General features: G+C 31.4%; 3 protein-coding genes across 3 annotated transcripts; 2 read left to right on the top strand and 1 right to left on the bottom strand.

The window, feature by feature from the left end:
• The first annotated feature begins 11937 nt into the window (after window positions 1-11937).
• On the top strand, window positions 11938-12408 carry LOC145764122 (von Hippel-Lindau disease tumor suppressor-like). Its single transcript, XM_082575711.1, has one exon. It carries the CDS (start codon window positions 11938-11940, stop codon window positions 12406-12408), a length of 471 nt encoding a protein of 156 aa, XP_082431837.1.
• Window positions 12409-12674: 266 nt separating this feature from the next.
• LOC145749801 (uncharacterized) lies at window positions 12675-17728 on the top strand. The gene is made up of 2 exons (XM_082565667.1): window positions 12675-15482; window positions 15649-17728. Exons 1-2 carry the CDS (start codon window positions 12710-12712, stop codon window positions 17259-17261), a joined length of 4386 nt encoding a protein of 1461 aa, XP_082421793.1. The 5' UTR covers window positions 12675-12709; the 3' UTR covers window positions 17262-17728.
• LOC145749813 (lysosomal alpha-glucosidase-like) lies at window positions 17674-21546 on the bottom strand. Its single transcript, XM_082565678.1, has 6 exons — window positions 21363-21546; window positions 20789-20939; window positions 20277-20597; window positions 19909-20170; window positions 19653-19843; window positions 17674-19568 (listed from the first exon to the last, which is right to left on the bottom strand). The coding sequence occupies exons 1-6, from the start codon at window positions 21461-21463 to the stop codon at window positions 17952-17954; spliced, it is 2643 nt and encodes an 880-aa protein (XP_082421804.1). The 5' UTR covers window positions 21464-21546; the 3' UTR covers window positions 17674-17951.
• Between the last annotated feature and the right edge of the window lie 258 nt (window positions 21547-21804).

The raw sequence follows: 21804 nt of genomic DNA, 5'->3' as shown, positions 1-21804 counted from the left end.
GTTAATATTTAAACACTTTGTTAATATACAAGATATATTTTTAAGCTATTTATGAAAATTTTAAGGCTAAACAAATGTACCTTTTTTATGTCATCATTGCGATAAGCTCTTTTTTTGTTTTGATCCAAGAATTTAAAGTTCTTGCAGCTAAAAGTTAAAAGTATAAGCATTAAAATGTTTTATTGTTTATTAAGGTTGGTTTTAAGATAAAATGCATTGTAAAAAAGGATTATTGGTATGTGTATATTAACAAATATCTGTAATCAAAATTAAATTAAATTATACAGAAATTTTTTATTTATGAAAAAGATAAAATAAATAAATTTATAGAAAAGAAAAGCAAATGGATACAATATTTTGCATTTTGTGTAAATCTGTCCTATCTTACCTATTAATTTTTCCGCATACTTCATCACAATTTTGTCCTGAGGTATATGCAAGAGACTGGCAGCAATTCACACAGTTAATGCCTTGCTTCAACTGACTTGACTCTTTAACAGCATGTATAGTCATCAGCAGAGAAAAAGCCAGATTTACTACAGCAACAAGAATCAAAAAAATGACTGTAGCCATTTTGTTGCGCCTTTTTTGTATTTTCACCATGGTTTTATTTGCGCCTTTTTTGTATTCCCACCCTTATATTATCTTTAAAAGACTTATAAATATTGCTAAACCAGAGTTAGAGATTAATTAGTTTTGGAAGTAAGTATTTAAACCAACTTGTTTGTTGTTTAGGCATACTCTTTGGTTGTAAAAAACACAAAAAATTCAAATATCAAATATGTATCCTCAATTAGATTTATTTGATAAGTAAAATATAGTTTAAAAATTTTGATAATATAACTCTTAATAGATAAACAAAGAAATAAATAAACAGGACTTTTTTTTGTAAAAACGTATTTTTAAAACGAATTAAAACAACGGGCGCTTTTTTGGCCTGCAAAATTTTACGACTAATTGCTCTCGGCCCGCGAAATTTTTCATTAAACTGCGAGGAGTCTGCAGCGTAAAGCCCGCGTATACCTTTAACGCAAGACCATATTTTACCAATATTTAAAAAGAAATTTGGCAAAAAGTACAATAGTTAAAAAAGTTTTAACCGGATGTTAAAATTTTGTGTGGTTTTAAAAATTAAGATATATCTTAGTTTAACTGTTCCTTTATTTTTAATGAAAATTTCGCAGGCCGAGAGCGATTAGTCGTAAAATTTTGAAGGCCTAAAGCACTTGTCTTTAATCCGTTTTAAAATTAGTTTTTGAAACATAAATTAAAAAAAAAATAAATATTCTAAAAACTAACATATGTCATTAAGGTAACAACCAGTTAATATTTTGTTATATATTATTGTTTTTGTCAAATTTTATTTTAAATTTTGATAAAATACGGTGTTAAGTTGACATCAAATGCGGGCTTTACGTCGTGGACTTCCCGCAGTTAGATGAAAAATTATGCAGGCCAAAATGAAATTTTACAGGCCATAAGCCTCCGTCTTTAATCCGTTTTAAAAAGACATTTTTAAGACAACAATTTAAAAAAAAATATTCTAAAAACTAACATATATATTTATCGTAACACCTTATTAAATCTTTTTTATGTAATATACTTTTTGTCAAATTTTATTTTGAATATCGGTAAAATATGGTCTTAAGCTGACATTTTACGCGGCAATTTCGTCGCAGGCCGAACCTTCTCACGGCCGAAGCTTCTGGTCCCCTAACTAATAGCTTACTGTACGCTCGCTCAATTATAAAGGATACTAAAGAAAAATGGAAGGTTACTATTTCATATGCTATAAGTCAACTATTTTCTTGTCTGCCTCATGTCATATGGTCTTGTCTGCCTCATGTCAAATGTCACGAGATAGTAGAAATTGTTGCAATAAGTATTACTTGTTTCTTCGTAATACATTTTTAAAATCAAGTCCAAATAAAGACCCTTTTAAGTGGTAACAAATTTTTCTTCCCCTTCATCGAAATTAAAAACCATTTTTTCAAAAAACGTTTCGCTTTTTTATTGGATAATTTGTAGTAATCGGATGTTGTATAATCGATGTAAAGGAAGGCATCCTTCTTCATATCATGAACTGTACTGGAAAATATACTGATCTTATCTTGGTTGTGGACAGGTTCTGTGTTTTCCAGAAGTAAAACTTTTTGATCATCACCCATGTTCGATTTTCTAACGTGATGAGATTTTGTAACGTGATGATGTGGGATGCCACCAATAAGATCATAAACAGAATAAGACATTTTAGGAATAAAATTTTATTTACAGTAATTAGATAAAGTCAGTAACAAATTCATTACAAGAATAGTATCACTTAAGAGATGAACAACTAACGTATGTATACAAAATTGAATGAATAAAAACTTACTGCCACAATGAAATTAATATTAAACTTCTTTAAATAAAAGCTACTATAAGATTCTCCTATCAGACTTATTTCAAGTTGGCCGTAAAATCACAGTCGACGGAATAAGATCACAATCGACGGAATAAGATCACAATTGGCGGAATAAGATCACCACCACGGAATAAGATTACAACCAACGGAATAAGATCACAATTGGGGTAATAAGAACACAACCGACAAAATAAGATCGCGATCGACGGAATAAGATCACAACCGACAAAATAAGTTGACAACCGACGAAATAAGATCACAAGCGATGGAATAAAATCTCAATCAAAGAAATAAGATGACAATTTAAAAAAAATATAAAAAACGCGAAAATCGCATTGGCTGTTTATATAGGATTACTGTCTGTTAATTTAAAACCAAATACTTGATAAGACAATTTTCATTAACCCCTTACCGAAACCCTCTTCTGGGAAACGCCCTTTAATTTCTTAATTTTAATTCCTTTAATTTCAACGCCCTTCAATTTCTTTAATTTCAATATTAATCGTCGGTTGTGATCTCATGATATGGTATTTGTTTTTTATACATCTATTTGTCAAACCATTAAAATCGGTAAATTATATTATTATCTAGTAGGTTATGTTAAATAAAGGGTCACTTTACGTCATGTGTAATATTCCTAAAAAAACCTTCTGGTAATTTGAGCTTTTTTTTGGTGGTTATATTACGAGAATCATACGCATCCCCGATAAGTGTTTTGAGCGTCTGTTTCAAATCACAAAACTATTGCAATAGTTTTTTACATTGTTTTGACAAAGGTAAACCTCTTGTATGAATATATATATTTTTCAATTTTTTGACATAACATAATCCATTTAAAACAAAATAACAACTTTATAATTATTAAAAAAATTATACTTATCACCATAGGCTAAATATAGCTTTCCAACTGTATGTGGTGACTAAAAAGGAGGAATATAGTTTAAAGCCAGGGGATTATCCTAGAAAATGTCTTGCTTGAGTTGCTGGTAAATTTCCACTGTTTGTTTATGTGTTATGTTTTCAAGGTCGTTGTATTACAAATTTTTTTAACTGGGTAAGGCCATTTAGCCTTAGTAAATTTCATCGATTAATGTAAGTACAAAAGTTATTTCCTTTAATTGTTTGTAGATATAAGCTAAGTGTACCACGTACACCGTTTAATTACAAACTATACTATAAAACTGGGGTATGGGGAACTCGTCATAAAAAAACTAACGTCAAATTTTCGTTTTATATGTATTTTACTAATTTAATTAAAAAAAATAACAGTATACCCTTTCTTTTTTTTGATATTTTTTCAAACTTTTAATTTGCGTACAGATTTTCTAAAAAAAAAATAATGTTTATCTTTTTAACTATTGACAGGTTAACAATTAAACACACGCACATATACAATACTACTACAATAAAAACTTTAAAACTAACGTGATGGGATAAGTGTTGTTGAGCGTTTCCGTTTTAAAACAAAACTCTTTATTTAGTAACATTGGCATTTTTTTTTTGATTTAGAAAAAAAGTTCTAGCAAAAATATTTTTTGTTACAGCTGTAGTTAAGAAACAATTTTCGCTGACAAAAGGAAATAATTTGCCAGTGTAATATTTGTTTCAAAAACTTTTCGGTTCCCCTATTTTAATCTTTACGTTAGGTAATTTCTATATTTAAAACTGGATTTACAGAGATTTCGGCTCTTGCAACATAGTAAAGTAAAGGTTGTGTTCTATAGTTTTAATATGAAATAGTCGGGTTACCTAATGAAAGAACGTGCGCTGCTGGCCGATTAACGTGAGTTATATTTTGCAGTAATTTCTTCCGATCGAAATTTTTTCACATTTCTTCCACTTTTAAAAAAAGTTATATTTGTTAACCATACAATTTTATTGGGTAAACGTATACACAACATTTGTTTCTACGTACTTTTCTTTGTCCATGCTTTATCGTTGCGATAATCAAATAATATCTTATGTTTTGTTTAATTAACGTACTTTGTAAGTTTGGTTGTAGTTTATTTTATTTATTAAATAATATTTTGCATATAGTTTATTTAATATTTTTGGAGTTGTAAAATTTATTAATTTGGTAACCTTTAGCCTACTCGTAATTTTTAATAAGCCTTTAGGTAAATTAGTGTAAAAGTTCTTAGTTTATCTATGGTTCCACCTTGTCAATAAACGAATATTTTTTAACACAATCGTTATTATTACCAATAAATATACTTTGTTCTAATTTAAATAATATTTTTGTTTGACCTTCTCCTGATTATTTTGGCGCAATTTTATTTTAAGACCAGCGGCACAAAACGGTTATATTTTTAATTGTCATGCTTTACCAATTTTTACTTTCAATTGAGGGGATGTACTAAAACCAGACACCCGACACTTTTTCAGACACCTTTTCAGACACCTCTAAAATTTACTTTATCGTTGTTATTTTTTAATAAAAATGATTTTTCCGACTTTAGGACTATTGTTCCAGCTTGCCTCAACAATTTTTTTTTTGTTTTAACGTGTTGAAATTTGTGGCAAAATTTTTTTAATTTAGGGGTGCCGGAATTTGCGGTAATTTCACCCTCATCAGACACCTCCAAAAACCAATTAAACAATTATAAATTTTAATAAAAACTGCCTTAACAACATAAGAACGCTTAAACTAACTTGCCCAAGTCGTTTTTATTAAAAAATAATGGTTATAAAATGGTTTTTAAAGGCGTCTGAAATTGGCAATAACGACCATAGTTAAAATTTCTTCATCCTCAGACACTTCCAAAAACCAATTAAACAGTTATAAATTTTAATAAAAACTGCCTTAACAACATAAGAACGGTTAAACTAACTTGCCCCGATCATTTTTATTAAAAAATATTGGTTATAAAATGGTTTTTAAAGGTGTCTGAAATTGGCAATAACGACCATAGTTGAAATTTCTTCAACCTCAGACACCTCCAAAAACCAATTAAACAGTTATAAATTTTAATGAAAACTGCCTTAACAACATAAGAACGCTTAAACTAACTTGCCCAAGTCGTTTTTAAAAAAAAATAATGTTTATCAAGAGGTTTTTAAAGGTGTCTAAAATTGGCAATAACGACCATAGTGGAAATTTCTTTATTACTAGACACCTCGAAAAACCAATTAAATAAACAACTATTTTAATACAAACTGCCGAACAACATCCTATTTGTATTAACCATATTATAAAAGTTATGGTTTAGCTCATTAGACCATTTTTAAAATAAAAAAAATTAAAATATGTTATTGTGTTTTAGATATTTTAATAATTGCACAGTCTTAATTTGAAAATGGCTTATGAAAATAAACAATACAGTCTTTCAATAAAAAAAGTTATTGGAATTTTAAAAGACTGCTCAAATGAGAAAATTGAGGACCATTTTTTAATTAAAAATTCCCCTATAAATCCATGTAATGGAGATTTACATTTGTTTAAATGTGACGAAGAAAGCGTTAGAGATTATCTTTGTGATTCTCTCAACTGGTTAAACGGTGGAAAGCGCATTGTTGGTACCCCAGGTGTCATAAAAAAAAGATGGTATTTAAAAAATCCCCTGGAAAAAAATAAACATTTAGACTTTAAAAAATTTTTGTACACATTATCGAAAACGAAAACGGATAAAAATTATTATTTATTACATTATGTTGGTGATAAGTCAGAATATTTTCGATCCTCACATGGTAATAGCAAAAATCCAAACAAGATTTTTGTTACAACACAAAAAAATGTTTTAAACGATATAAGTATTCAATTAGAAAATAACAAATCTCCGTTTCAAACATATGCCAAAATGACAGCAAAAAAGCAACATGATGAAGGTGAAGATAGGATGTCTGTCGATCGACCGCGAGATTTAAAGCAGGTTCACAACATTGCATATAAGGAAAAAAAGGATTTTCAAATGTGCACTGATGAAATATTTTCTACCAAAGAACTGACTACAGTGTTACCAAATTTTGTTCAAAAATTATGTATAGTGCCTAGTGTGTATGCCATTCTTGTGAATGAAGAGACGATTAAAATCGCTATAAAAGAACTAACCAAGTTTCGCAAAAATAAAGCAATACCTCAGTGTTTTGGATACGACACAACATTCGAAATGGGGGACTTTTATGTGTCATTTTTAACGATGCGCAAAACGGATATAGATGGAAATCCAATGTTTCCCATCGGCGCGATGATTCATGAAAAAAAAGATCAACAATATCACGAAGAACTTTTTAAAATAATTAGCAAACAACTAAAATTACACGAATTGGACAATATTCCAGTGACGGCTGATGAAAAAGCGATAATGAACGCAGTTAATAAAACCACTGGACTAAAATTAGTTTGTTGCGTTTAATCATATATTGAGAGATGTTGAATTCTGGTTAAAAAAACAAAATGGAAAATTTTCGGACATAAAAGTTTACAAAGACCAAATTGAACAACTAATATTTTCAACTTCATATGATAACTTTAATAAATTGTATTTGGAATTAAAAACAAAATGGTCACCAACATTTGTAAATTATTTTGAAAAAAATCTGCAACAAGATATACTAGCTTATTCAGTATTTTTTTACACCAAACAGTTTACAATTTTTAATGGAAAAACTGTAACCAACAACATGAGCGAGTCATTCAATAGGGTACTGAAGGACATTTGTGGCAACAAAGAAAATAGATTGGACTACACAATTATATTGTTTTTTAAATTATTTCAGAATTTTGCATATGACCTTTTTCGTGCAGAAAAAGGATTTGGCAGGTTTACTTTGTCCTCTGAAGAAACAATTTCTGCCGGCGAAGATTCTAAAGACAGTATTCCTAAATTGGCTTATTTAAACAAAATAAAAGAAGAAATTTTAAAACAAAAAAATTTGGCTTCTGGTTCTAAAACTAAAAAGTTCCCTGAAAAAACTTTTTATACTGAAGTTGTTGAAATGTGCCTTATGTCTAGTGGCGTATCTTTGGATAGAGACACTGGCACTTTTGTTGTGATAAATCCATTTACTGATGCCCGACATGCCGTTACATTATTTCCACCTATTTGTAGTTGTTCAAGTATTACTGCAAAATGCTGGCATGTACTTGCGGTCCATAAACGACTGCAAACCAACCAAAAAAATCCCAAGAATCGCAGTTATACACTCACGGCGTTAAACAAAAGGCAAAGGGGAAAAGATGGTAAGTCAGGCAAAAAAAAGGTTAGACAAAGAGACTACGATTACGACGTAATTCCTGCTCCCAACAGTGCAGAAATGAACATCGACCTGGATGTGCTCCTAGGTCAAGAGACAGAAGATAAAAAATATATGTGTAAAGGTAGCGACGAAGAGCATGGTGATGAGTTAACTAGCCTAGGTCTAATAGAAAGTAATATTACAACAGAAGAAATTGTCAAAAAGGGTAATAAACCCAAAGACATAATAGAAAAAAAGGAAAATTTAAAAAAAAATAAGCACATTGAAGTTAAAGCGAACGCAAAAGAGATTGGCAAAAAAAATATTAAATCTGTAGTTGAAATCATGCCGAAAAATATTGGCAGAGAAGATAAGAATTCCGAAAGTAAATTATATACTAAAGAAAAAGGTAAGACAGAAAATATGCCCGAAATTAAAACAAATAAAAATGAAAGTGGGGAAAACTACAAAACACCTGATGGTGAAATGGAGAAAAATCAAACGTCTTTTGGAAACGCCCCCTGGGAAAAGGAAGATCTTTTGGTAACAACAGATCAAAAAAAAAGTTGTTCAATTGCAATGGAATGTTTAATTGGGAAAAAAAAATGGTTGGATGACATATGCATTGAAAAGTGCATTAACGGAGTCATAAGTTATCTTGACCTAAAAAATGAAGCTTTCCAATTTTCTTCTTTAGTATTTGAAAATCAAAAAAATAACAATAATGTGGAGTTGGTCTCAAACTATATTAGTTCACTCAGAGCTTTGGACTTTAATGTAATTGTTTTTCCTAATAACCTTAATAATATTCACTGGCAATTAATTATCTGTAATATTTCTCAAAAAAATATATGGATTTTTGATTCTATGGTCTGTCAATTGCATGGAGCATGCCTGCAGAAATCAGCCAAGTGTTGTCTTAAAATTTTATCCTTTATGTATGCTGTAATTGACATACCATTTAATAATTTGGAATGGACAGTCTCTTTGATGAACAATTGCCCACAACAAAATAATTGTGATGACTGTGGGGTTTACACAATCATAAACACGTATTACGTGTTTTACGTGTTATCTGGTCAGGTTCCAAATGCATTTAATGTCGATTTAGCAAGAAAATGGCTTGCTGCACTATTTATAAAACAAAATAGATTGAGAGATTTTTCAAAGCGAATTTCGGCCAACGAAAGAAAATCAGCACTACAAAAAGTTATTAACCTAAAGCCTACTTCGTTTCAACTTAAAATAGAACGAAAGGAATTTAAATGCTTAGTTCTGAATTCAAATACTAATTGGAACATATGTGAATCAACGTCTTGTCCAGGAAATGGTACATATTTGCCACAAATACAATGTTGTGTTTGTAGGAAGTGGTATCACGTTAAATGTCAAAAGGGGGTTACAAAACTTAGAAGTTGGATATGTGATTTGTGCATGTTAAACTAAATTAAAAAAACAGACACTATAGACACTTAAATATTATTTGTATTAAGTCGTTTTTTCATTAAAAGGGAAATTTAAAAAAAATTTAATAAGCTTTTTACTTGGAACCATCCAAAACCTATAAGTGTATTTACCAATTTTTACTTTTAAAAACATTTTAACTATTGTAAAATCCGTTAACCTAAGTTCTTTAAATTTGTTTGCATAATACAATATAAAATTGAGGAATATTGATTTAAATGTTTTTATGTTTTAGGAGTTTTTATTAAAATTTATAACTCTTTAATTGGTTTTTGGAGGTGTCTGAGGAAGAAGAAATTTTAACTATGGTCGTTATTGCCAATTTCAGACACCTTTAAAAACCATTTTATAACCATTATTTTTTAATAAAAATGACCGGGGCAAGTTAGTTTAACCGTTCTCATGTTGTTAAGGCAGTTTTTATTAAAATTTATAACTGTTTAATTGGTTTTTGGAGGTGTCTGAGGATGAAGAAATTTTAAGTATGGTCGTTATTGCCAATTTCAGACATCTTTAAAAACCATTTTATAACCATTATTTTTTAATAAAAATGACCGGGGCAAGTTAGTTTAAGCGTTCTTATGTTGTTAAGGCAGTTTTTATTAAAATTTATAACTGTTTAATTGGTTTTTGGAAGTGTCTGAGGATGAAGAAATTTTAAGTATGGTCGTTATTGCCAATTTCAGACACCTTTAAAAACCATTTTATAACCATTATTTTTTTTTAAAAACGACTGGGGCAAGTTAGTTTAAGCGTTCTTATGTTGTTAAGGCAGTTTTTATTAAAATTTATAACTGTTTAATTGGTTTTTGGAGGTGTCTGATGAGGGTGAAATTACCGCAAATTCCGGCACCCCTAAATTAAAAAAATTTTGCCACAAATTTCAACACGTTAAAACAAAAAAAAAATTGTTGAGGCAAGCTGGAACAATAGTCCTAAAGTCGGAAAAATCATTTTTATTAAAAAATAACAACGATAAAGTGAATTTTAGAGGTGTCTGAAAAAGTGTCGGGTGTCTGGTTTTAGTACATCCCTCAATTGAGTTCGCAATGAAGTCGATTTTTGTGTAAAAAGTAATAAGTTATATAATGTTTTTGCAGAATATAGAAAATTTTTGGACTTGTATCCTTGCATGGGTTGTTTTGCTGTTGTTAATTTAATAGCAGGCAGTTCTCACAGATCGACGTTGCCAGTAACGTACAGATGTCAGACTGACGACTGGACGAGTGACATTAACCAACAGACCAGACACTTCGGCCCCTGAAGTGTTTTAATTTCACTGATAAACCATATTTTACCGATATTTGAAATATAATTTGGCAAAAAGTACGGATCTCTATTAGTTTCGCCTGCCTTACATAAACAGGGTGTGTAACCGAAATACGGCACATGTAATTAAACAAAGAGGTTGCATAAATTGAACCCTTACCCTAACCCTTACATATTCAGTTTACCAATTAACACATCTGACTCGTAAAGCGGACTAAGTTATACTCATTGAAACATATTTCAACTAATTTTTAATGTCTGGTTAAACAATTGCCATACTTAGGTTATAACGCCTTGTTAAATTCGGGCGTGCGAAAGTAATAGAGATCCAAAAGTACAATCTATAAGTAAATTTTGTTTGGTTTTGCAAATTAAGATATAATTAGTTTACCTGTTTCTTTAATGATTTATATGTCAAAAACTAAATTTAGAACGGAGAAGGTTTCTCCTTTAATGCGTTTTAAAATTACGTTTTCGAGATAAAAGTCTTTAAAAAATAAAATATTCTAAAAATTAACATGTATATTTATCTTAACAACCGGTTAAAACTTTTTTAACTATTGTACTTTTTGCCAAAATTCATTTTGAATATCGGTAAAATATGGTCTTGCGTTAAAAATATACACTGGCGTAACGATGCAGGCTCCCTGCAAGTTGGTGAAAAATTTCGCAGGCCGAAAGCGATAAGTTGTAAAATTTTGTAAGCCAGAAGCATCCGTCTTTAATCCGTTTTAAAAAAATCTTAAAAAAATAAATATTCTAAAAACCAACATATGTCATTAACGTAACAACCAATAAAAACTTTTATATATATACACTGTATATACTCTATGCAAAATTTTATATTGAATATCGGTAAAATATGGTCTTACGCTGACTTTATTTTTTTGTGTTTTGGTATATAAATTTATATACATTAACACGGGCAAAAACTAATAACATAATTATGCACATTCTTCAGTGTAAAAATTAATAAATTAATGCTTTATTTTCTTCAAATATTGTTTAGAAAGACGGCACTATTTCGCAAAAACATGATATCATAACGCATTGTCTTGTGTCACCTAAAAGCACGCACTTTCAAAATTAGTTTTTTATAGGTTTTAATTTGTAAAATTAAAAAGTTGACACTGGAAAAGAAAGAAAACATGTTCTTGCCCTTTATTGTTTAAAAAAAAATAATTAACTGCTTATTTTATTTTAAGTCTAAAAAACTGTATATGGATACACGAAAATAAAATTTTTAATGGTAATTAAAATGCAAAATCCTTTTGAAAAAAAATGTTTGGCCGAAGTGTCCGGGGGCCGAAGTGTCTGGCATTTACAAGTGACGACAGATTGACAGACAGATTTTAGTCTGTTAGTGAATATTAAGAAGGTTATATTCAATTTAAAATAAGTAACACGATTTCTTAAAAGATGTTTAACATGTTAAAACAGCCAAAAATATTCCAAAGTATTTGCAAAATTGTAAAATGCTTTAAATGTTTATTATCTTTTTCATTACTAAGTTTTCTCTATTTTACTTTATTTATATCTGACTTAATTTTTGCATAACATAATAATTGTATGTTTGTAATACTATTTTCAGATTTTAGTGCTTTTTGTAAAGTGATTAATATGAAATGTCTGCCAATCCTCCTTCCATATTAAGGTCATGTCCATCGAATCACAGTGTTAAGGTGGTTTTTCTAAATTGCACGTATGTGACCGTGTCTTTGGAATGGATTGATTTTAACGGCGAACATAAACCCTACACACACATGAAACCGAGAACATTTTTTCACGTTGACACGTTCGTTGGACATCCTTGGTTAGCCTACGAGAAAAAATATAGATACCAGTTAGTTTTTTCACCCCACCATTTAAAAGTTTATTTTCCTGATCCAAACTTAGTTAGAATTTTAATTTTATCACCAATGTTAACACTGGAAAATTTATGTTTGCGAACTTTACAACAAAACTTAAGGGATGAAAAAACATTATCAGATTTATGTGTTCCTAGAGACATTAAGGAAAAATTAAAATTATTATTTTTGGGGCAAAATATTCCTAATATGCCAGTTAAGTTAAAAGCAAATGTACCAGAGGAGTAAAATTATATTTTTTTAAATAATTATACTTGAGGTTTTTTTGTTTTTATGTTATAGCAATATCAGAATTATATTATATAAAAAAATATTATTTAAAAATTTACTTTGGGAGTTAAAATATTAATGGTATTATAATTCCAAAAAAAACTTTCTTAGAAACTATATTAACACTTTGTTGTATATTGTACTTATATAGTTATATGTTTTATTTTCATTTTTTTAATATAGCATATATATTATATATGTGTATATAATTTTTTTTAGAAATACTGTAGGTTAATTACTTTACTTTTGATATTTAAAAATGGATTCTTTTTTGGGTGGCAAAATAAAGCCAGACAAAGTTAATTCATCTCAGAAGAAAAAACCTTACGATCGTAGAATTCTCAATAAAATTATCGACTCTCCAAGGCCTTCTATATTGTCAAGATATTTGGGGCGGAATAACACATCACATTCTCAAAGAAATTTAAGCTTTACATCTATTAATAAAGATCCGAATAAAAGCCTTTCCAGTATTTGGTATAGTAGAACTGCTAACCAGTCTCCTAATGAAAAGTTAATTCTTCCTCATATTAAAAAAGAAAGTTCTTTTTATAATGGTAGTGTAAAATTTGGAGGAGCAATGACGACGAGAAAATCATCAGTGGGTATTCCTTACCAACTTCCTAAATATCGTCAAATTCGAAACCAGACTTTAAACCAAACCAACGCCGGTAACAATTCGATTCTTAAAAATCCGATGAGTTCAACTGCCAGTAAGATCTTTCAAAAACTCGAACAATTATCTGCTTCTGCCAAAATTCTAAAACAACCTGCACCAATAGAAAAACCAAACTTTAAAAACTTGATAACCAGAAATAAAGACCCTCCAGTTTCACTTTTTATGTCACCCAAAGTCAAAAAAATACAAAACAATAAACCTGATTTTAATTTATCCCCAATAACTCCAATTCCATCTGCTGGTATTGCAACAAAAGAAATTGTAATCCAAAAACAACAAGTTAACCCAGGTGGAAAAATGAAAAATCAACGTAGGTCACACTACACTACTGCAAGTACAGACGCGCCAGTGAATGACACAGAATTACCTGTATCCAAAGTTGCTTTACCAATCCCTGTTGGTGGGTTTAAACAATTTATCACAAATCCATTATCTTCAAAACCTACAAAACGTCAAGTTACTAATTCTATGGATACCCAACCTTATAAATTCTCCAAACCTAGACGTATTAATGCAAGCCAACAACTATTAGGTTCTTCAGAAGCTATGCCAAAGTTCCTTTTTAAATTTCCTGCTAAAGTTGTTTTGAGCTACAAAATTAAAGTACCGTCATTTGGCAATAATGCTAAAAAATGGGAATGCCAGACTTGTTTGGTTATGAACGACAGCAACAAAAATGTTTGTGTAGCTTGTACAACACCAAACCCTAACAGCAAAAGTTCTACAACAGTAAAACCAACTGGATTTTCATTTGGTGTTCAAACAGCAAAAACAAGCCAGAAGTGGGAATGCCAGACTTGTTTGGTTATGAATGACAGCGACAAAAATGCTTGTGTAGCTTGTACAACACCAAACCCTAACAGCAAAAAGGATAATACAGTAAAAACAACAGGATTTTCATTTGGTGTTCAAACAGCAAAAACAAACCAAAAATGGGAATGCCAGACTTGTTCGGTTATGAACGATGGCGACAAAAATGCTTGTGTAGCTTGTACAACACCAAACCCTAACAGCAAAAAGGATACTACAGTAAAAACAACAGGATTTTCATTTGGTGTTCAAACAGCAAAAACAAACCAAAAATGGGAATGCCAGACTTGTTTGGTTATGAACGACAGCAACAAAAATGTTTGTGTAGCTTGTACAACACCAAACCCTAACAACAAAAAGGATACTACAGTAAAAACACCAGGATTTTCATTTGGTGTTCAAACAGCAAAAACAAACCAAAAATGGGAATGCCAGACTTGTTTGGTTATGAACGACAGTGACAAAAATGCTTGTGTAGCTTGTACAACACCAAATCCAAACAGCAAAAGTTCTACAGCACCAAAAACAACTGGATTTTCATTTGGTGTTTCAAAAGAAAAAACGAATAAAAAATGGGAATGCCAGACTTGTTTGGTTATGAACAACAGCGACAAAAATGCTTGCGTAGCTTGTACAACACCAAACCCTAACAGCAAAAGTTCTACAGAAGTCAAAACAACTGGATTTTCCTTTGGTGTACCATCAGCAACAGCAGAAACAAACCAAAAGTGGGAATGTCAGACTTGTTTGGTTATGAACGACGGTGACAAAAATGCTTGTGTAGCTTGTACAACACCAAATCCAAACAGCAAAAGTTCTACAGCACCAAAAACAACTGGATTTTCATTTGGTGTTCCAACAGCAAAAACGAATAAGAAATGGGAATGTCAGACTTGTTTGGTTATGAATGACGGCGACAAAATTGCTTGTGTAGCTTGTACAACACCAAATCCAAACAGCAAAAGTTCTACAGAAGTCAAAACAACTGGATTTTCATTTGGTGTTCCAGCAGCAAAAACGAATAAGAAATGGGAATGTCAGACTTGTTTGGTTATGAATGACGGCGACAAAATTGCTTGTGTAGCTTGTACAACACCAAATCCAAACAGCAAAAGTTCTACAGCACCAAAAACAACTGGATTTTCATTTGGTGTTCCAACAGAAAAAACGAATAAAAAATGGGAATGTCAGACTTGTTTGGTTATGAATGACAGTGACAAAATTGCTTGTGTAGCTTGTACAACACCAAATTCGAACAGCATAAAGTCTACAGCAGTAAAAACAACTGGATTTTCATTTGGTGTTGCAAAAGACAAAAATACAACCGATAGTTGGAGATGTAATACTTGTATGAAAACTAATGATAAGAATAGATCAACTTGCGAAGCATGTGATAGACCCAATCAAAAGCTTGAAGGCGTTTTTAAAATAACTAAACCTGTTAAAAATAAACCTCCGAAAAAACAGGAGCCAGAAAACTGGACATGTGATTTATGTTTTACACAAAATCAGGGAATCGTGTCACTATGTGTGGCATGCAAAGGTAACAATTAAGAATATATTTATTGTTATTTTATTCTCTATTTAACTATTTTTATTCCAATTTTTATGAAATATTTTGAATTTTTTATAAAGATTATCTTTTTTTTAAAAAAAAAATACAAATAAACCTTCAAGAATTTTTATAAGAAATTTATTTTTTTATGTAGGAGGAAGAAGTGGAAGAAAGAAGAGTTCAGGATCTACCTTTCAGTTTGGTGAAACTTCCAAGAACTTGTTGAAATTCGGGGCCCCTGCACCAAAACCTGTTGTCCCAATTACAACTCAAGTACCAGCAACCATTAACACCAAACCTAAAGCAACATTTAATCTACAACCTCGCGCACAATCAGCCACTTCATCTAGAGTAACATTGACTGGTACAGTACCAAAGACACCACTATTTCAGAAACCAACCATTAGTACCAGTTTAGCAAAACCAACAACTACAACTGGAACCGCGAAACCAAACATGCCTAGTGCTTCTACGACCCAACCAAACCCTATGTTTAAACCAGTTGAAAACAAACCAATTGAAACAACTAAATCAAAACCAACATCTGCAGGTTTTCAATTTCAAGCAAAGCCTGCTAGTAGTGGTAGCTTTCAGTTTGGAAGTCCTGCCACTAAACCTAACACAGGGTTTGAATTTTCCAAAGAATCCAGCTCTAAGGAGCCAGAAAAATCAAATATAGCTGTCAAACCGAATGCAAGTTTTCAATTTGGATTAACACAAAATAAACCTTCAGAAGTTTCTAACACGGTAGAGTCTGCAAAGCCAGGTTTTCAATTTAGTGCTGGTCAAAATAAACCAATAGAAACCAAAAAACCATTTCAATTTGGGGTTGGTCAAAATAAACCAGTAGAAACCAAAAAACCATTTCAATTTGGAGCTGGTCAAAATAAACCTTCGGAAGTTTCTAAACCAGAAGACACCGCAAAGCCAGGTTTTCAATTTGGAGCCGGTCAAAATAAATCAGTAGAAACCAAAAAACCATTTCAATTTGGGGTTGGTCAAAATAAACCAGTAGAAACTACCACACCATTTCAATTCAAAGTTGGTCAAAATAAACCTTCGGAAGTTTCTAAACCAGTAGAGTCTGCAAAGCCAGGTTTTCAATTTGGAACTGGTCAAAATAAACCAGTACAAACCACAAACTCATTTCAATTTAAAGCTGGTCAAAATAAACCAGTAAACACTACAAACTCATTTCAATTTGGGGCTGGTCAAAATAAACCAGTAGAAACTGCAATACCATTTCAATTTGGAGCTGGTCAAAATAAACCAGTAGAAACTGCAAAACCATTTCAATTTGGGTCAGGTCAAAATAAACCGGCCGAGGCTCCGAAAACAACATTTCAATTTGGTAACACACAGAATAATCCTTCACAGTCGACTGGTTTTCAATTTGGGTCAGGCCAGAGTAACCCTTCACAAGTTCCAAAGTCAGGATTTCAATTTGGGAACCCGGCTAAGCAACCAGAGTCGGCAAAACCTTTTCAGTTTGGTGCAAATCAAACTAATCAGCAGGAACCAGTAAACTCTGGTTTTGCGTTTGGAGCCCAAACAGCTCAAACACAACAGATATCCAAATTTACCTTCACAGGAAAACCTACTGCTCCTATTATGCCAATGACCGGAAATTCTGCGTTCCAGGTCGGAGCATCTTCATCAACTGAGGGAAGAAGTTCCCCTGCTTTTAGTATTGGTCAAGGGGGTTCCACTACTCCCCAGGGGGGGCGACGGATTGTAAAAAAAGCGGCCAGGCGTCTAAAAAAATGAACCTTTTTAACAAACTGAAAAAAATTCTGTTAAAAATCACTTTAAAATTTTAGTAAAAATGGGTATTTATGAAAATATAATCCAATAAATTTATAGGTAAATGTATCAACTATAATTATTTGTGGTATACTATTTATAATAACAAAGTTTAGGGCTAATCTTTATTACTGATCGTAAAAAAAGAATTTATTTTTACTGCCAACTTTGTATTATGAATATCATCATTTATAATAAAAATTTAGTTTAAGTTTTTTTAATGTAGGCCATCTCTTTTGTTTATAAACACCATTGTCTTAAAAATGTTAAAAAATGTTTTGCTATCAATAATCTTGTCAAAAAATGTTTAAAATTATTATTTTATTCTTTTCTTCGTTTTAATTTTCTTATTAGGCAATTGGTAAAAAATGTACAGTCTGCTTTTGCTTTTCTTTATTATGCATATTAAACAATAAAGGTCAAATTCCAAACTATAAAATGCCGATCTTGTATTTAAAACTGCTAAACAAACAAAATAAGAAGCAATTAATTACAGTGACAAGATTTCAATACATGATAAAATTATAAATGTACATTGCGAAATTATAACACACATTTTATGGCAATTTGTAAATATAAAATGATGATTTTAAATTAAACACAGGTATAGTATAATAAGTAAATGCATTATAAGTATTATTGCCAAACAAATGACTATTTAGTAATAATTTCCACGCTCAATGGGGTGTTTAAATCGACGTTGCAATGGATTTCAAGTACGCTGTTTACTGTAATTTCAAACGGAACAGACTGACCGTTAACCATAACCGATGTTGGTTTCAACAAATACGAAAATATAAATATCTCGTTTAACTTTGCAATTAAAGATGATGGTCGAGATACTACAGATTTCAATTTATTTCCAGCAAGTTGAAATTCGACCAATAAATAATCACCTTTCTCGAATGTATCTAAACTATCTCCATCATCCCAGTATAACTCCCCATTTGCAGTCCCCAGTTTGTCTGGAGCTACGATTAACAAGAAGGGATTTTTTCGGCTTTCTGTAGTTGTGGTCTGTGGAAATTGTGATGGTATTATAAACCCCCCTCTAGCATGAAGAGGGATGACATTTAAGGGAGCATCAAGTGTGAAATATTCTCCAGTGGAAACAAGAGATGTTCCGAAATCACCTGATAAGTCATACCACATTCCAGCAGGAAAATAAGCATTTACTGAAGTTGCTTTCTCAGCCAAAACTGGTGATATCAAAAGTGCTGAACCCCACATGAACTGCTCACCAATCGACATTGTGTTTTTATCGAGTGGAAACTCGAAGAATAAACCTCGGGCTACTGTCCCTCCCTTTACATGAGAACTATGGAAAAGTGTATACAAATATGGTAGTAAGGTGTATCGAAGCAAAAGGGCTGTTTTCATACTGTCCTGAGCTGAAATTGAAAACTGCACGGGAGCCTGGCCTTTCATTACTAAATTATTATGGTTTCTCATAAAGGGATAAAAAGCGCCAATCTGCATCCAACGAATGCATAATTCTTCATTCGTCTCACCACCAAATCCACAGATATCTGCACCCACCATCGGAATACCAAACATGTTAAAATTTATGATACTTGTGATTGACTGTTTTAAATCTGACCAAGTGCTTCTTATATCTCCGTTCCAGTGGCCTCCATAATTTCCAGAGCTTGGAAAAGTAGATCTCGAAATCACAAATGGTCTCTTGTTTCGAATGTTGATCAGAGCCTTGCTTGTAGCTTTCATTTCCAGCAAGCCAGTAAGACTGTGAACATTGTAGTGTGTGTTGTTGTAATGGTTTGCCGACATGCACAATGTACGCGCAGAAAGAGACGACCCACTTACACGTGGAACGTAAGGAGGATTTTCTAAACTGTTATTCGTGCATCCTTCTGTCGAACCGTCAACAAAATTAGATGGTTCATTCATATCAATCCATACCCCATCAAATGGCACTTTACTATGATAAGCTCTTAGTTGCTTTTCCCAATATGTATCTATATTAGGATGAGTGTAATCTGGAAATACAGTTTTCCCAGGCCAGACTATTCCTTCAATTGGGTGGCTATTATCTGAATTGTTAACAAAGATGCCAAGAGACATTCCATCATCATAAGGCAGGTAAGAGCCAAGCGGTTGTGTATTTGAAATACCAGGGTCAATAATCATGACATAATGCTGTCCATTATCGTGTAAGTTGTCGACCATTTGGGGTAAAGTGTTATAATTATCTCGGTTGTATGTAAAGTCCAGATGAGATTCCATGTAGTCAATATCATTCCATTGGACGTCCTGAATATAAATAACATATTTAAATCTATTAATCTAAAAAAAAGAATCTAAAACTTTTACGAATATTTATCTTTCAAAAACTACCTGGGGTATTTTTGCATCTCTCATTTGTGTTACAATGTTTAATGTTTGTTGTGAACTGTTGTAACCCCATCGACATAAATGAAAACCGAGAGACCAATAAGGTGGCATAAAGGGCTTGCCAACTACATCTGTGTACTGTTGTATAACCATATCAGGTGTGGGACCCAACATAACATAAAAATCAAGAATACCTAAACAGAAGTTAAAAAAATGAAGTTTAAAAAATAAAAATTTCAGTGACTGTGTAAAAATTTACCTCCTATTGTTCTCCATGTTAATCCAGGTCCTGGCAACACATCAACTTCTTTGGCATTGCTGTTAAGCAAAAACACACCATGGCTGTTACCATCATTTTCGATATTGATATAGAATGGGTGATCACCATATAGATTTGTGTTATCTTGGGGGGCTTGATCACGAGGCCAGAAAATCAACCGTTTCCAATTATTTGAAATTTCAGCATCAGCATGTCTTTCACCGAGCCCATATAAGTAAGGGGATGGCAAAGTAGTGGATATCTACAAAATTTAATTTTTTTCCTGATTTTTTTTCAAAGTTAGCCTGCATTTTTTTTAACACATGCTCTAAATATGTAAAGCCTCATTTTTTAACTGTATCATTTACCTGTAAAAACTGGTTTGCATATATTAGAGGTGCAATCGATGTGTTCAACAACACAGTTCCTGTAGATAATCTCTTTACAATAATACCAAAATGATCGGCAGCATATTCTACCGTGAATATTTTTTTTCCCGAGAAGGAATCATTTGGAGTGTCGATAGGCACTTCATATCTTTGCTTGTTTGCATCGAGAATTCGAATTCGGAACCGTGACTCTGTCTCAAATTTAACTTCAAGTTTCAGGGTTGGAATTTCTTCAATGAAATGTCGTGTTTGGTTTCCATTGTTTAATACTAAATATCCTTGTGCACCGGTCGAGCTTTCCTATATTTAAAAATTTTTAAAAGTAAATAGCAGTCTGTACATTGTTTTTTTTTTTTTTTTTAAATATTTACAACCATAAGTTAATTAGGGATCAAAATAGTTTTTAACAATTTAAAAATATTTTATCTAATAAAATAATAAATTTTTTTTTATTTAATTAGACAATAATAAAAAAAAGTTTAAAGACTAACAGTTAAATTGGTAAGTTTGTAAGTGCCATAATCTGAAGGGAAATAACACCATGGCATGTCATCGTATACATCAAGTTTCGGTTGATAGCAACAACCTCGGTTTACACAATGTTCTTCGGCGTAAGGATAGGATTCCGGAAAACAATCAATTCTAAAAAAATCTTCAACAATTAAAAAATAAAATACTTAAATGAAAAAAATTGGGATCTCTATTAGTTTCGCACTCCCGAATTTAACAAGGCGTTATAACCTAAGTATGGCAATTGTTCAACCAGACATTAAAAATTAGTTGAAATATGTTTTAATGAGTATAACTTAGTCCGCTTTACGAGTCAGATGTGTTAATGGGTAAACTGAATATGTAAGGGTTAGGGTAAGGGTTTAATTTATGCAACCTTTTTGTTTAATTACATGTGCCGCATTTGGGTTACACACCCTGTTTATGTAGGGCATGTGAAACTAATAGAGATCCAAAAATTGTTCTACATTCTGACATTTGTTATTTTATTTAACATTTTCTTAAATTATGTTTTTTTTTTTGTGTTATAAAAAAAAAATTTAATGTTGTTTATACCTCCATTGTTGTTCTATGGTACACTGCTCTGACACTTTAAGATGGGAAGCATGTCCAAAGTTTGCAGCCAGAACAAACAAATATAATTTAACAATATTCATTTTAACTTATTTAACATACAAAATATAAACTTAACTTGTTTGTTATTGTTTTGTTTAGAGAATACTCGTTCTAGCGATTTTTTTTCAGTCGTTGTAGCGTTTTAAACAAAACTGTAGTCAGGTTTAAAGTTAAAACATTAAATTTATATATCGTTAATTAATACATTAGTTGTTAGCTTTTTTTTATCTAGTTTAATGTTTTATAAATAAATTTGTTTGCAATCTTTTTGTGAGTCATTCGATGATATTAGTTAGGGGAATACCCGCTTAAAAACTTCTGTTACGTCATAAAACGTGTTAAATGTAAACAACATTTCAAATTTAAATTTATTTGACAACTT

The sequence above is a fragment of the Corella eumyota genome, chromosome 1 (genome assembly GCF_963082875.1).
Source record: "Corella eumyota chromosome 1, kaCorEumy4.1, whole genome shotgun sequence".
Taxonomy (NCBI): domain Eukaryota; kingdom Metazoa; phylum Chordata; class Ascidiacea; order Phlebobranchia; family Corellidae; genus Corella; species Corella eumyota.
Note: the sequence above shows the minus strand (reverse complement) of the source record. Positions and strands in the feature narration are given on the sequence as shown.

Coding starts and splice junctions, on each gene's coding strand:
- LOC145764122 (XM_082575711.1), top strand. CDS start 11,938: ATGTCTGCCAATCCTCCTTCCATATTAAGGTCATGTCCATCGAATCAC.
- LOC145749801 (XM_082565667.1), top strand. CDS start 12,710: ATGGATTCTTTTTTGGGTGGCAAAATAAAGCCAGACAAAGTTAATTCA. Junction 15,483..15,648: donor ACTATGTGTGGCATGCAAAG/GTAACAATTAAG, acceptor TTTTTTATGTAG/GAGGAAGAAGTGGAAGAAAG.
- LOC145749813 (XM_082565678.1), bottom strand. CDS start 21,463: ATGAATATTGTTAAATTATATTTGTTTGTTCTGGCTGCAAACTTTGGA. Junction 20,598..20,788: donor ACAAACTTACCAATTTAACT/GTTAGTCTTTAA, acceptor TTTTAAATATAG/GAAAGCTCGACCGGTGCACA. Junction 19,569..19,652: donor GAGATGCAAAAATACCCCAG/GTAGTTTTTGAA, acceptor ATTTATATTCAG/GACGTCCAATGGAATGATAT.